Source organism: Hyperolius riggenbachi, chromosome 1 (assembly GCF_040937935.1).
Source record: "Hyperolius riggenbachi isolate aHypRig1 chromosome 1, aHypRig1.pri, whole genome shotgun sequence".
NCBI classification, from domain to species: Eukaryota; Metazoa; Chordata; class Amphibia; order Anura; family Hyperoliidae; genus Hyperolius; species Hyperolius riggenbachi.
In genome coordinates this window covers 121,860,913-121,877,367 of record NC_090646.1, presented here as the reverse complement: position 1 = coordinate 121,877,367, position 16,455 = coordinate 121,860,913, and the positions used below count along the sequence as shown (strand labels likewise).

General features: G+C 42.0%; 1 protein-coding gene across 1 annotated transcript in view; it reads left to right on the top strand.

The window, feature by feature from the left end:
• Window positions 1-14,236, top strand: part of SMIM14 (small integral membrane protein 14) — a 57,295-nt gene extending 43,059 nt beyond the window's left edge. The window contains exons 4-5 of the mRNA XM_068278465.1: window positions 10,008-10,156; window positions 11,602-14,236. Coding sequence (XP_068134566.1) covers window positions 10,008-10,156; window positions 11,602-11,640 — 188 coding nt within the window. The 3' untranslated portion in view covers window positions 11,641-14,236. The remainder of the gene's footprint in view (window positions 1-10,007; window positions 10,157-11,601) is intronic.
• The last annotated feature ends 2,219 nt before the right edge of the window (window positions 14,237-16,455 follow it).

Sequence of the window (16,455 nt, the reverse complement as noted above, 5' to 3'; positions counted from 1 at the left end):
GGCCTGGGGCACACCAGAGGAGTTTTTTCCACGCGTTTTGAGTTTTTGAAACCTCCTGCTAATGTTATCCTATGTGTTTATGCACACTGGAGCGATGAGGTTTTGTAAAAAAAAAAGCATAGCATTACATTGGGAAGAGCTTTTGAAACCTCTTGCATTTGGGAGCTTTTCTGGTGTCTCAACCCTAAATACATACAGGGTGCATTTATATTATGTTTTCCTTGTGTCCTGTGCAAGAGTTCAAGTCCACTTTAACGTAATCGTACATCTACCGATCCTGATTCACTCAACTAAGCTATCGACTTTATTAAGGAATCGACTTCAAGTATGGTTGATTGAAAGTCGATCGACTAGTGGCCCACACACTACAGGCGATATCCTATGCATTTCACCTTCACTATTTGATCTGAAAGATTTTGTGTCTCCATGATAACCTATGTTTCCATAGTTAGTTTACCATAGCTGTTGGTTTGCCAGCACAGGGATGGCCTTTCTGACTTGCTGATTACTCATATGAAGTGTATGTTAGATATTTGGGAGTATTTTGCTGTCTCTCGTGACATAATAGCGACTGTAAGTGTCTGTCAGTGATGTATGTTGTGTTCTGGTTGCATATGTTGTGGTAGCAGGTGTGTATTCAGCAATGTGGGTGTGTGAGAGAGCGTATGAACGTCTCAGGCTGTGTGAATCTCTTAATGCCAAAAGACAAAGTCAGCACTTCAGTGTTTCTCCACCCTTCTAAAGAAACTCTCCCTTCTGGCTAAGCAGTCAGCTGAAGCAGCTGCAAGGTGCATTGCCTTTATCTGCTGACATGGAGAAAACTCTGCATTTCCTCATTATGCTGGGAACACACCATGCAATTTCCTGGCTGATCAACGTTTAATCTGACGGGAAGTTGTATTGTGTGTGTATATTGTCCAAGCTGCTCCTGATGGATAAAGGGAACTATTTTTCCTATGACGACTTCACAAAATCAATCCCATTATCGATCAAAAACGGATTACACAGGTCAAAAATAATCATCCAATTCCCATGTGTTAGATTTCTGACCAATTAAGTAATTGAACTGTCACATCACAATCTAAAGGTGGTCATACACATTTAGAGTACCACCCAATGTGGCAAAGCGATCAGATTCAGATCAGAGAGGGATTGATTACACTGCACACAGATTTTCAATAGATTACACCATGAAAAAAAAATGTATCAAACTGCATCATTGTACTGTGCAGTATAGTACCACGCAATGGGCCATCAATCTACCGCCATCATCCTGCCAAGTCCAATCAATTGAAATTTAAGGTCCCATCATAATTTTTGCAGCAAATCCACTGGAGTTACGATCGACGCAGCTCATTGCTTCATGGATAACTGGAAGATTCTATCAGTGATTAAACCTGCCAGTAAATTGATGCATGTATAGCCAGCTTTAGGTAGAAAGGTCCCCAGTTTTATTCTGTTATCTATGTAGTTGTCAAAAGTGAAAGAGAATGTACAGGTTTTTGTACAATACTTGTTTGATGTGGCCCTCGAACACTGGAGTTGGATGCCCCCATTAGGCCCCGTTCACATCTCATTGTTTTACCGACGATTTCGGCAGAATGCTCAAACGCTAGTGCTTTTTAAAGCACTAGTGCCATAAAACCCTATGGGCTCGTTCTCACTTGGGCGATTTGCGTTAATCGCCGGCGATAAACGCAAATAGCCAAATGCAAATTTGCATCCTGCACCATTTTCAGGCGATTTTGCATTTAGTGCTATTCGCGATCGCGAAAAATTGCAAAGTGTGAATGACGATTTTTTTTCACGTTAATCGCCAAAAATTGCCAGAGCAAAATGCTAGCAAAAGTGCTAGTGTTTTGTGTTTTGCAAGTGTGAATGGGGCCTTATACAGACCTTTTTTTGAAATTGCACAACCAGTTAGACCAGCAGGTGGTGCTCCAAACAAACCTCATGACAAATACATTATGGACATTTTTAAATATTTTCCTGATTTTTTTTATTTTATTTTATTATGTATTTTATTGATCAAAAATATCTAATTGATGGTAGGAGCTCAAAGCGTTTCCAGGGTGAGTGTCATCCATCCATGCAGATGTTTTTGGCTATGCAGGGCTTTTTGGCACTCGCCGTGTAGTGCTGAAGCTTGGCGCTGCTATAGTCCGCACCCCTCACACGGGTAATTCGAGGATCCGGCGATTGCTGGACCTGGAATAACTTCTCCCTCAGAGTTGCGTTGACTCTGAGGGGAAATAGTATTTCACATCCCACCGAATTTGTGCGGCAGCCGGGTTAGCCCTGAAGCTAGCCCTGGAGTCAGAGAAGAAGGCCAGCCAGAGCAAGGGACAGCATGGACCCAAGGACTCGTTCTGGCGGACAGGTAATATCATTGCTGCAGGCAGGTGGAGCACTAAAGCAGGCAGGCAGCGGCAGAGGCAGCTCCACAGGTTGTGAATCGATTACATGCTGAAATCGATTCAAAATCTGTGTGCAGTGTATGGACAGCCAATAGATCCCTCTCTGATCAGATTCGACCTGTTGATCGACTTGGTAGCATTCGACCAGTGTATGGCAGCCTTTAGTGTAGGGCCACCTTTACACCTCTACTTTAACATAGAATGCCTCTCATAGCAACAAGTAAGTTTTAATTTTAAAAACTTGACATAGTTTTATTATGAGTAGTCAGCTAAAATGTTATGCCTATTTGTATAACTCTTTCTATTTTTTTCCTTTCTTTTTTTTTGGGGGGGGGGGGGGGGGGAGAGGGGAGGGGGTGTTATCTTTTTGAGGTTTCTGGTTTTCAAGTTCATCTCTTTCACACCTCTTTAATCTGTGATCCAACTTATGTCATGTGCAGTACATGTGCCATTGGTTAACCTTTCCCTCAATGGCAAAGTCCAGGTCTGTGAACCTCTAGCACATGTCTGTCTGAAGTGTTTGCTAGAAACAGTTTTGCTAACCAACTGTGAATAAGCATTATTTATCTCTTTGAAATCTTGCCTGTATTTTTTTTTCAAATAAAGAACACTTTCACAGCAGCTGCATTTTCTTATTCCTAAAGCAGATTGTGGCTACATGGATTGAGGGCTAAATTGGTTTGCATCTGCTGTCCTCCACTGACGTGCCCGTTGTATAGTTGGTCCATGGACCTAAGTTTTCCCATCCAAAGTAATTGTGTGTACTAAACATAAGTACTGTCATCCACAGAGATCTGTACTCCAGTCACTGAGGGCACTTTCACACCGAGGCGGTGTGGTGCTGTATTTTTACTGCACCCCACCGCCATGTAATGAAAGTCTATGGAGACTTTCATACTGCGGCGTCACGGTGCAACGCAAGCTTCCCCGACGCAGGTCAAGAACTACGTTAACTGCGCTACGTTGAGTTGCAGCGATCTGCATTGCCCCGGGAGGCATGTTAGTCTATGGTGACGCATGGATTTTTGAAAAAATCCCAACGCAACGTCCCAGCACGCATGCACGGAAGTGTAATTAAGCAATACAATTTCGCATACCCGAAGCAGCAAGCACACGTCACTTCCTGCTTAGCTGGTGGCCAGTCAGGGAACACTGCGCAATAGCCTGGCCTGTTTTTGACTGTGCAATGCGATCTATCGGGCGCGACACACCGCATTGCTGTTGCTGGTTTTTGGTGTGAAATCATCAGGGTACAGTTCAAAGTGAGTTCTGTACAGACATCTCACTAGCCTGCAGACTAGCAATGCGTGCTGCAGCTATGTAGGGGAGCAGAGGGATGGCGTATGATGGATTAAGGAGAAAACCATGACCTCAGTCAAGACAATCTGGCAATGTAAGGCCTTGGGGCCAATGTACACCTCACGCTGCCACAGCGAGGAATCTTTTAGCGTATTTATGAAGCCTAAGTCCATCTAAAATGTTTAGAAACACACTTAAAAAAAAACAATGGGCAAAGTACTCTTCACATGCAAATCTTCACTCACCCAAGGAAAGGCAGAAGGTTAGTCATTCAAAGCCAATCGCACCACACCAACTGGCTTTGATAGACTCCGCTTCTTTCCCTTCCTTTGTCATTGGAATTTTGCATGCTATGGAAAAAGCTTACAATCCAAAAAGCAAGATATCAGAGATACAGGAGGTGAAACCGGTAGTAGCAGTTGGAGGTGATAGCAGTTATCAATGCATTTGCAAGTTTTACAGGCTAAACAAAATCATAGCACAACATGTTCCTGGTTCTGACTGTCCTTTAATATAGTCTATGCTCTTCAGCCAAGTAAGGTAGACTGTATTCCTTAAACACTTACTGCCCAGGATCAGCACAGCAGCCACTGCACAACCAAAGACCTCTGCCCCATTGCCAGGAAAATGTGATGCTCTAGAGCAGGCGGCAGGGCTGAAGCAAGGGTGAAACATTGGTTGCTATTGTTTGAGGCACTAGTTATCAGGGCTGTGGAGTCGGAGTTGAGGAGTCAGAGCAATTTTGGGTACTCTGAGACGGTGGTTTCAGTAAACTGTGGAGTCGGATGACTTTTGACCCAAACCTATAGCCTTTGTAAAAAATTAGACAGTCAAGGAGTCGGAATCTGAGCAATTTTGGGTACCTGGAGTCAGTGGTTTTGTACCAACTCCACAGCCCTGCTAGTTATAAAACCCACGTCTTTTATGTCTGGTACACGATTCAACTGTCAATCTAACCTAAAAATTGCATTGATTATTTCCAACAGGTCTGATCTGATTTCTGATCATTTGTCTGATTGATTTTGTATCAGTTTGCATCATGTTTACCTGGCATTACCCTTGAGGAGATCACAAACATTTTTTTTTTGAATATAATAAATTTTTATTCAGAGAATTTTTCAAACCACACATACAGTAAAAAACAGGAGAAATATTTAGAGAGCATATATGAGGTACATGACAGTTCACTATGATATGCATTGACCAAAACTAGAATTGGAGTGATATCTAACACATATTGACACAGTTGAATCACCTATCATTAGGAGCTATGTTGTATTGGCTCTTGACCATGTGATCCCACACTTAGGAGAATCAAGGTAATAAGTTAAGAAAGAGTATGGTATGCCATAGGCACCGTAGAGAGAGCTAGATGTTTCACCATAAGAGACGACATGGACCAAGGTTGTTGAACATGTACTTATACTCCATATTAATAAAAATGAGTCAATATTGTCAGAGTCAAATGCCAGATTTGAGTACTAATAAGTAACTGTGGAACCCCCATAGCTATATTTAGCTTGTAATTGAAAGAAAAGGGGGAGAAAGGAAGAAGAGTAGATTGAGAAAAGAGAAAGAAGAGACAGGAAGAAAAGAGGCAAGAGAAAAATTTGACCGAGGCCTCAGCCAAATTTCTCTCTGCTTGGTCATAGCTCACCGAAAACCGCTCCAAAGGAGTATTAAACTAGCAAAGCTAATCAGTCAACAGAGATTGGCCTTCTTCAGAAAGCGCAAACATTTCCCATCTTCTCCAGAGTACATTAATTTCTCCTCTCTGTCTGAGGCCCAGAAAATGACTTGTTCTGATTGTTTTAATGCCTCAAGTTCTGCCTTCCAATCTTGAATAGTTGGAGCCTGGGTAGATTTCCAAAATTTTGGGATTGTAAGGCGTGCAGCAGTGAGGATATGGCGAATTAGTGATTTTTTGTAAGTTTTTATGGGGCAAGCTAAATTTAGAAGTAAAGTATGAGCTGGGTCATTGTTAACTTTAATATTACTAATAGCTGCAATGATCTTACAGATCTTTGTCCAGAATGGGATAATTTTAGAACAGCTGTGCCATATGTGGATCATATCGCCTACCTCGCTGCCACATCGCCAACAAAGGTCTGATATAGTGGGATTGTATTTATGGAGTTTGTCTGGAGTCTTATACCACATTGTTAAGATTTTATAGGCGTTCTCCTGTGCTCGGGCCGAGAGAGAACACTTGTGAGCAAAGATACAACACTTTGTCCACTCTGCCTCAGAGACCGAAATTTTTAGTTTGTTTTGCCACTCGGTCTTGAATGAGGGGATATTGTCACAGAAATGCGAAAGTAAAGGGCTGTAAAGATAAGAAATTCTGTGTTCCACAGGAGGATGGGAGAAGCAAACTACCTCTATGTCAGTCTCTGATCTAGATGAAAAGTCTTTATCTACCTCTTTTTTAAGGAAGTGAGATAGTTGTATATATTCAAAATAGACCTCGTCTGGATTACCAGATGGTCCTATCAAGGAGGGCAATGTTATTGTTCTATCATTTTGCCACACCTGTTTTAATTTGAGAGTGGGAGAGGTAAGTTTACGAAGTCGGTTAGTTTGAGAGAGACCAGGCACAAATAAGGGATTGTCCCAGATGGGAGTGTCAGGACCTAAATATGTAGCTATGCGGTGTTGTGATAGTAAATTATCCCAAACTTTGTAAGTTTCTCGTGTCAGGGAGAATTTCCCAGGGGAGAATGAGGGGCGACGCAAAGGCCAAACCCATAGTCCTGCTCCCGGGGCATATCCTAAAATGTCTCTTTCCAGTTCTACCCATTGGGTATTTCTCAGATTGTGAGTCCATTCAATGATCCGGTTAAGGTGCACTGCTGAGTGATATGCTTTGGGGTGAGGTAGTGCTAATCCACCTTCTGTTTTGGGTTTTTGTAAAGTGCTCAATGCTACCCTAGGCTTTCTGGATTTCCATACATAGAGGGACATCATTTTAGAGAACCTCCTCCAGAACACAGAAGGAATTGTGATTGGGATGGTCTGAAGAAGATATAATAAGCGAGGCATACAATTCATTTTTAAAATATTCACTCTGCCCATCCACGAGTGGGCCAAGGACCCCTAGATCACAAACATTTTAGCTGAGAAAAATGTAGACTTTTCTTGGACAATCCAGCAAGTCATTGCGAGTGCAACCTATCTTTAGGACCACATGTATTGCAACCAACATGCAATCATTAGAACCCACGAACCCAATATTTTTCAATTTGTTTATGCCTGCATAATCTTGTTTGTGGTAACACCAACTTATACTAGTTGAACATAACCTGCTTATGGCCTCTTGCACACTGCAAGTGATTCCGATTCAGATTCCGCTTTTTAATCAGTTTTTACATTTGATTCAGATTCTGATTTGCAGTTTGCTCCCTGCACACTGCAAATCGGTATCTGAATCGGATGTAAAAACTGATTAAAAAGCGGAATCTGAATCGGAATCACTTGCAGTGTGCAAGAGGCCTATTACCACAAACTCACCTGGTGACTCGGCTTAAAGCAAACCTGAAGCAAAAATAAACTTGATATCATAGTTACATAGTTATTTTGGTTGAAAAAAGACATGCGTCCATCGAGTTCAACCAGTATAAAGTACAACACCAGCCTGCTCCCTCACATATCCCTGTTGATCCAGAGGAAGGCGAAAAAACCCTTACAAGGCATGGTCCAATTAGCCCCTAAAGGGAAAAATTCCTTCCCGGCTCCAGATGGCAATCAGATAAAATCCCTGGATCAACATCATTAGGCATTACCTAGTAATTGTAGCCATGGATGTCTTTCAACGCAAGGAAAGCATCTAAGCCCCCTTTAAATGCAGGTATAGAGTTTGCCATAATGACTTCCTGTGGCAATGCATTCCACATCTTAATCACTCTTACTGTAAAGAACCCTTTCCTAAATAAATGGCTAAAACGTTTTTTCCTCCATGCGCAGATCATGTCCTCTAGTCCTTTGAGAAGGCCTAGGGACAAAAAGCTCATCCGCCAAGCTATTATATTGCCCTCTGATGTATTTATACATGTTAATTAGATCCCCTCTAAGGCGTCTTTTCTCTAGACTAAATAAACCCAGTTTATCTAACCTTTCTTGATAAGTGAGACCTTCCATCCCACGTATCAATTTTGTTGCTCGTCTCTGCACCTGCTCTAGAACTGCAATATCTTTTTTGTAATGTGGTGCCCAGAACTGAATTCCATATTCCAGATGTGGTCTTACTAGAGAGTTAAACAGGGGCAATATTATGCTAGCATCTCGAGTTTTTATTTCCCTTTTAATGCATCCCAAAATTTTGTTAGCTTTAGCTGCAGCTGCTTGGCATTGAGTACGATTATTTAACTTGTCAATGAGTACTCCTAAGTCCTTCTCCAAGTTTGATGTCCAACTGTATCCCATTTATTTTGTATGGTGCTAGACCATTGGTACGTCCAAAATGCATGACTTTACATTTGTCAACATTGAATTTCATCTGCCATGTATGTGCCCATATAGCCATCTTATCCAGATCCTGTTGCAATATGACACTATCTTCCTGAGAGTTGATGATTCTGAACAATTGTGTATCATCTGCAAAAATAGCAACATTGCTCACTACTGCATCTACTAGGTCATTAATAAATAAATTGAAGAGCACTGGACCCAGAACAGACCCCTGTGGGACCCCACTGCTAACAGACTCCCATTTTAAGTACGATCCATTGACCACAACTCTTTGTTTTCTGTCCATTAGCCAGTTCCCTATCCATGAACACAGACTCTTCTTCAGTCCTTGCATCCTCAACTTTTGCACCAGACTTTTGTGGGGAACAGTGTCGAAGGCCTTTGCAAAGTCCAAGTATATCACATCTACAGCATTCCCAAAATCCATATTAGCATTCACTACCTCATAAAAGCTGAGCATGTTAGTCAAACATAAATTGTATGTGTAGTAAAGCTAAGACCTAGAACATTAGTAGCAAAGTCTCATATTGTTTTCCAGTACAGGAGGAGTTAAAAAAAAACAAAACCCATTCAGTTGTCATCTATGCATGCTTTGACCCTCTGGGTCGGATACAGTCCTGATTTCTGAAGCACTTAAAGAGACTCCGTAACAAAAATTGCATCCTGTTTTTTATCATCCTACAAGTTCAAAAAGCTATTCTAATGTGTTCTGGCTTACTGCAGCACTTTATACTATCACTGTCTCTGTAATAAATCAATGTATCTTTCCCCTGTCAGACTTGTCGGCCTGTGTCTGGAAGGCTGCCAAGTTCTTCAGTGTTGTGGTTCTGCTATGAACTCCCCCTTCCAGGCCCCTCTATGCACACTGCCTGTGTATTATTTAGATTAGGGCAGCTTCTCTCTTATCTTTTACAAGCTGGATAAATCGTCCTCTGAGCTGGCTGGGCTTTCACATACTGAAGAATTACAGACAAGGGCAAAGCTGTTTGCAGGAAGAAACAAGCAGCCTGAAACTTCAGTGCATGAGAACAGGGGGAAAGAAACACACAAATGATCTCTTGAGATTCAAAAGGAAGGCTGTATACAGCCTGCTTGTGTATGGATGTATTTTCTATGTGTGGACATACTGTACATCAACCTACTTCCTGTTTTGGTGGCCATTTTGTTTGTTTATAAACAAACTTTTAAAAACTGTTTTTAACCACTTTTAATGCGGCGGGGAGCGGTGAAATTGTGTCAGAGGGTAATAGGAGATGTCCCCTAACACACTGGTATGTTTACTTTTGTGCGATTTTAACAATACAGATTCTCTTTAAACAGCAAAGAAACCGTGAGACAGCTTGAGATAAGGTTTTACTTCAGGAAAGTTCAAAGAGCCATTATTTCTGCTTTGTTTTATAGTTTAAATGAGAGAGTGGTTTAAAACTGCAACTGTGACTAAGAATGATGCAATATTATTTTAAAAAAAGCTATATGACTGAAAATAAAAAAAATCTAAGAACTTTGCTACTAATGTTCTATTCATTATCCGTACTACACCTACAATTCATTATCTCATAAGTTTAATTTTTGCTTCAGTTTTGCTTTATGTAGTATTTTCTTCCATCCTAACATCTGTTTTCTGTAGAAATGTGGCTTTGAAGAGGTACCAGTAACACTCAATCTCACAAATCCCAGGCTTTCTCATAATGGTCATTAAAACAAGATTTTAAATGTTTATTCAGTGACAGAACAAAGGAATAAACTCATGAAATACAGATAAATATCTAAATTAAATGAAGGAATTCAGATATCACTTTTATAGCCTTCTCCTTTCCTCACCAGTGCCTGGACCCAATTCCTCTTCAGATGCTGGTTTTAGTATTGCTATGATTGCCATGGCTTGGCTTGTTATTGGATTTACCCTGTACCTTCTAAGACCGAGGAGTCTCCGAGGAGCCAGGGCTGCAGGAAAGCCAACCGGTCCACACAATGTGAGTTGTCCATTTCTGTTCATATGAATCCATCCCATGTGCTTCCACTGGAAGAACCTAACCTTTTTCATTCTAGTAGTTATGGAGGTATAATGGAAAAATGAAAGCAACAAGCTAGCCACCATCTAGAAGGCCTTATTAGCAAGCTATTTAGCTACTACTCTATGAGCCCTGGTAGGTTCTTATTCTGCCAAAAAGTTGACACCTTCCCCCAACTCTTGAGTGTACTGCAGCCTCTCTACTAGTGCAATGGTCAGAATATGGTGTGGGAATCACGTGGTCTGCGTGGGAATGGTCAACTCTGGGTAAACCTACAGATCCAGAGATGGATTAAGCTGACTTGGGGTCCTAGGCAAAGTAGTACCTTTAGATCCACCTTATGGTCCTTTAGTAATCTGAGATGGGGGAGGGGCCAGAGAAAGTGGTAGTTGGGCCCTCTGATGCAAACGTGTAAAAACGGCGCCAGCAAATTTGGGCACAGGATGAAGCCAAAGAACTGGTCACCATGCTCCAGCAAAAGTCCTTTGTGTCATGGTGCGCCCATATTTGCCGGTGCCTATTTGTTCTGCTTTACCTCTGACACCCATTAGGCCATATGCACCTGTCTAGGTTGCCTTGTGGATGATCCTGCACTGTGCAAATGCATAAATGTTTTACCCTAAGATAAGGTATAGTAGTCTGCTGTGCCCTCCACACTGTAACATGGATTTATAAGTCCCAGATATTCCCCCTAGCTCTCCAGTCCCCCCACCACCACACACACCTCTGTGTTGTTGTATCATTTTGTGCCCGGTTTCGTTTCCAGTGTGTTAGTATGTTTTAAAATTCATGTTCTCTTAGTACTTACCCTAACTTTGGTTTCTAACCACTGTCAGAGACCAAGTACTCTCAGGAGTCTTTCTCACAGGCACCATTTATCCACCCAATTGCCAGGAGTAAGCCCCTCCTGGTAGCAAAAAAATGCAACCAAATGTGTTTATAACCACACACGCGTCAGCAGTTGACACATGGTGCTGTTACTGCCTAGTGAAAAAAAACCTACCGCATGTGATGTGTGGAGGCAGCTGCTGCCTGCTCTGGTGTGCATGCAATGGACCACCGCCAGTGCTGGCTGCAAGCACCCAGCAAATAAAAAGGAATGGCTGAGATGCCATTCTGTGTAGTGCTGCCAGATGTTTGTGTGAGAGACTCCTTGACAGAATTTGAGGGCAGTACTGAGGCTGACTAGTCCTCATGCACAAGAGTATCTAGAGAAAGCCGTTCCTATTGTTCATGATGGCCTATAGAATTGTTTTCAGTCTAGGAAAGAGGAGAATCTGCACCACACAACTGAGACTTGAGAATAGTTTGGAGTCCTTTTGCATGAGCTTATTTCAGTACAGCATAATCACAGCATCCACAAGATAGATAATACATCCATGCTCAGTCTTCTCTTTTGTCTGCAGGGTCCTGGACGCGAACCTCCAGCCCCTCCAGTAGATTAACACCTCCAGGGGCTTCTGGACTGCTATAGTTTTGCACGACCAAATGAAACCAGAATGGCCAGACTACTCTACAATGGTTGATTCCTCTTTCCTTTCACTGATGACGGCTGGCAGCGGCGTTAGCGGTATCAGATGATCTACTTCCTGAGATGCCAAAACAGATTAGACTTTTCTTACTGGGACTGGTTCTTTGTTCTGGTCCTGCTGACCTTTCTTTCCTAAGCAGATTGCAGTACTGTATAGTTTCTCTTATTGCTAATATCTTTTCACTGGATTTTCAGCCTTAATGTTTTCAGAATCTCTATTCGGTATATTTTGTCATAATTTTACTTTGTACTACATTAGATTGTATATTTACTGTAATGTGGACCTGTTGCCTATTACAAAATGATTACATACGGTTTAGGGTGTTATCAGGTTCGAAAGAGACCACCAATAAAATATTTCCTATGAAAAGTGCACCAACCAGCAGACCTTGTCTGGACCAGGTTGCACTTGTAGGAAATCAGAACAGAGGCCCTTGGAATTTATATTTCTGGAGACATAAGTTGTCACATCCTCGTGACTAGAAATGGTCAATGAATGTTAATAATTTCAAGTTGATGCTCCTTTCTTTAACATTTTATGCATCACGGAATTGGACCAATTAACGCAGTTGCTTATGATTTTTTTGCTTATGATTTTCGTCCTATTTCAAACAGCACTCATGGACAAACGCCCATTTCAAGCTTTGATTTAAAACATAGCTCTAACAGGTATGCTATGGCTGCAAATTTATATTTAGATAAATGAGATGCAAATATTTCTCTTTGCATTCAAATTAGATGTAAATTATATACAGCTTGAAATTGGACCAATCAGAATAACTTCCTGTCAATTTTTATTGTTCCAGGTTCAAGCTGCATAACATTTACATTAAATTTAAATACAAGGAGAGATTTTTTTCCATCTCATTATATATACCTAGTTATATGTTGCCTGTGTAAAGACGCTCACTGGAGTGCTGTATCATCCAGGTTATGGCCTGTAGCACTGCCTTCTTGCAGAAAAAGGCCTCAGCGTATTCAATATTGGATATAGGAAAGACATAGGCCATTTTCTGCAAGGGGGCGGAGCTCTGTGCCAGAAGCTGGCAAATATGGGGCTCTGGTGAGTATTATTACACACTCTGTCCCAGGGAATTGTAACTTTTCAGCAATAGCGGTTCTCTGTTTCTTTATGTACACCAGAGGTGTACTTTGTTACAGATCTGCTTCCATAAGCTGTTACACTTTTGCTCTGCATTCTCCTTTCCTTGGTTTTTGATTCAGCTTTACATATTTTTTTTCTTAGCAGTTTTTGCCAATTTCAATTGTTTTACATGAAAGGCAAAAGAAAAGTAATTCTGTTTTTCCCATTCTATTTTAAAACTAATTTTTGCACATTTCAATCTGTCACAAGGCTGATAGGAAAGCTCTTGTGTGCATATAACCGTATACAATGATTTTGTTGAAGCAGTTCAGATTCAGACCATGTATGCATCTGCAGCTTACATGTTGTTATATACACAATGTTCATTTTCACGGTAATGTTTGATTATTATAAGCGTACATTTCTAGCATGAGCAAACCTCCTAAACTGATCATATGACTGCAGAGCAGTCACCCCAGTGCACCAATAGTTGTGCATGTTTGATTACCCAGGAGACCAATTATTTTCCTATATGAAAGTGGTGGTTTGTCTGCCTGCCTTAGCATTCCACTACTGGCCATCATTGTGGTTGGTGGCGTCACTAATTTGGCATGAATAGGCAGCCTAAAATTCTCATTTGATGTAAAGGTTGAGATTAGCAGAATTGCTAACACTATAGGCCCATACCCACCAAACCATTTACACACACATGCACACGCACACACGTGATTTTGCGTAACAAAAACATTTTTTGCAATATTGTGCAACATCCTTTAGCAAAAGTTTGTTAAACGATTTTTATCATCAACTGATCGTGCGATAATCGTTCGCCTTGAACGACTGCCATGATGAATCCAATCGTGGATGGTAGTTCTAATTACATTTGACCACCTCGTTAATTGCCACAATCGTTCAACGATGTGTTTGCACCTGTCATTTAATCCAATGTTCCTGATTGTGGAAGAAGACCTCTTCCGTTTTCTTGTGGTGGGTATGTATGTAGCTTATGAGTTTTGGGGTTCCCTGGGCGCTATTAGAAAAATTTAAAGGTGTATCCAGGCGCATAAATAATGCACTTGCACTAATATCCCATTAGCAATTTAGAATGTTTTATGGGAATACTGTTTGAAAATGACAGTACCTAGTCTTGTTATACATACATACATACATACATACATACATACATACATACATACATACATACATAGTTATGATTTGCAAAGAAATGTCTAATTGCTAATATCGTATTAGACATCTGCCTAATATGGAGAATTCAGTTTGAATCTGAAAATATCACATTAGATTAGCAGAGGGGGTTTTGGCTGCGTTTCAATTGCTCAGCGGTGTCTGAAAAATGTCTAGATTTTATGCTTGTACAGAATGTTGTTACTGAAACAATGTAATATAAATGTAGGTTATCATCCTTGCCTGTCTACTATGTGATTTTTCTCAATTGTCATGGCGGTGCCAAGCTTCACACATGTCTGAGAGATGAGCTGTGCTGCAGAGCAATGGAGCTTTTCCCTTCATGAGTCTTTTCCATCTCGGAGAATAAGGGCTGGTTCACATGGGCTTCTGCTGAGATTCTGCTCAGCGTCTCGTTAAAATGCTGTGGTCTTCTTCTTCTTTTTTTTTTTTTTTTTTTTTTTTTTTTTTTTTTTCCCCCCAAGATTGCCAGCATTTAACAGCTAAGCTTTTAGCAGCTTTTGAAGGCTTTTAATGGCTTTCAGGAGAGTGTTGCGTTTTCTGGGCTTTTGGTGGCTTTTGCAGGAAGTATAGGGAAAGGCTGGGCTTTTAATGGCTTTCAGGAGAGTGTTGCGTTTTCTGGGCTTTTGGTGGCTTTTGCAGGAAGTATAGGGAAAGGCTGGGCTTTTGGTGGCTTTTGCAGGAAGTATAGGGAAAGGCTGGGCTTTTTGTGGCTTTTGCAGGAAGTATAGGGAAAGGCTGGGCTTTTATGGGCTTTCAGTGGCTTTTGCTGGCTTTCAAATGCCTTCTAGAAGCTGCATGTTGCTTTTGAGATGAGAAGACCGGGATCAACTGCCAGGCTTTCATGAAAGCCTGCAAAAGCTTGTACTAAACGCTCCCATTCACTTGCATGGGACAGCGGTAGATCCCTAAAAACGTTAATTTTACGTTTAATGCCAACAAAACGTCCGTGTGAACCAGCCCTAAAGCAGGAGGCTGTTTGATTGCTGTAGACAACAGAAGCAGTTGTGAATGGCACAGCCACAGACAGAGAGTAGTTCAGCTGCGGTCCAACTAGCATCATTGCACAACGTTTCCAGAGTACTACACATCATTCTACAGACTTGTGGCAGTTTAACCACTTGCCGACCGCACACTCATAACATGCGTCGGCAAAGTGGCAGCTGCAGGACCAGCGACACAGTACTGCGTCGCCAGCTGCAGCCTAATTAATCAGGAAGCCGGCTGCTTCCTGTCAAATCACGGCGGGGGGCTCCGTGAATAGCCTGCGGGCCGCCGATGGCGGCTCGCAGGCTAGATGTAAACACAAGCGGAAATAATCCGCTTTGTTTACATTTGTACGGCGCTGCTGCGCAGCAGCGCCGTAAGGCAGATCGGCGATCCCCGGCCAATCAGCGGCCGGGGATCGCCGCCATGTGACAGGGGACGTCCTGTCACTGGCTGCACAGGACGGATAGTGTCCTGTGCAGCCCGGATCTCCAGGGGAGGCAGCAGGTAGGAGAGGGAGGGGGGAATTTCGCCGCGGAGGGGGGCTTTGAGGTGCCCCCCCCGCCACCCACAGCAGGCAGGAGAGATCAGACCCCCCCAGCACATCATCCCCATAGGGGGGAAAAAAGGGGGGCAATCTGATCTCCCTGCCTGCACCCTGATCTGTGCTGGGGGCTGCAGAGCCCACCCAGCACAGATCAATCAAACCAGTGCTGGTCCTTAAGGGGGGGTAAAGGGTGGGTCCTCAAGTGGTTAAGTGGAAAGGAAGTGGTTATTGGTTTCAACACATTCTTATTTTACTTTTATTTTTTATTATGATTATACAACCCATTACAGAGCAATGTACAACTAATCGGCAAGGCAGTAGATTACTAAGGTTAGACAAACAATCACAAAATGGGGCACAAGAGAAGAGAACCCTGCCTCATCATACTTGCAGTCTAATTTAGGTTGAAAAAAATGTTAAGGTGGCAACTAATTATATAATTGCATTGGTTAGGAGATTTTTGTATGTTATTGGTCCTAAATGATCATTTCCAATCGTTCATATGAATAGTCATTCATAAACGATTGTTCTAAAACTTGTATCGTTAGTGGTTTGTGTGTGGCTTTAAATGTTCTGATCATTTTAGGTGACCGTTCATGAAGGATCTCTGTTCTGATGATGTAGATCACTCTCTGCCAAGGAGCATTGCCCTATGGAGGGAGAGGACAAGCAGGAGGCCGCGGCGGGGTGTAATACCAGAGCAACACTGTGTTGCAGTAACATATGTCGGTGCAACACATGTGTGGATTGGTTTTTCAACTACAGCTGCTACCATATATATGGTTAGCCAAGCAACACATTCATAACAGTGTACCCTTATTCAAATGTTATACAGTGAAAATTATATAACTGCATATAGTTGTGAGATGATTGCTGATTCAGCATAGAAACGCCAGCACAGCACT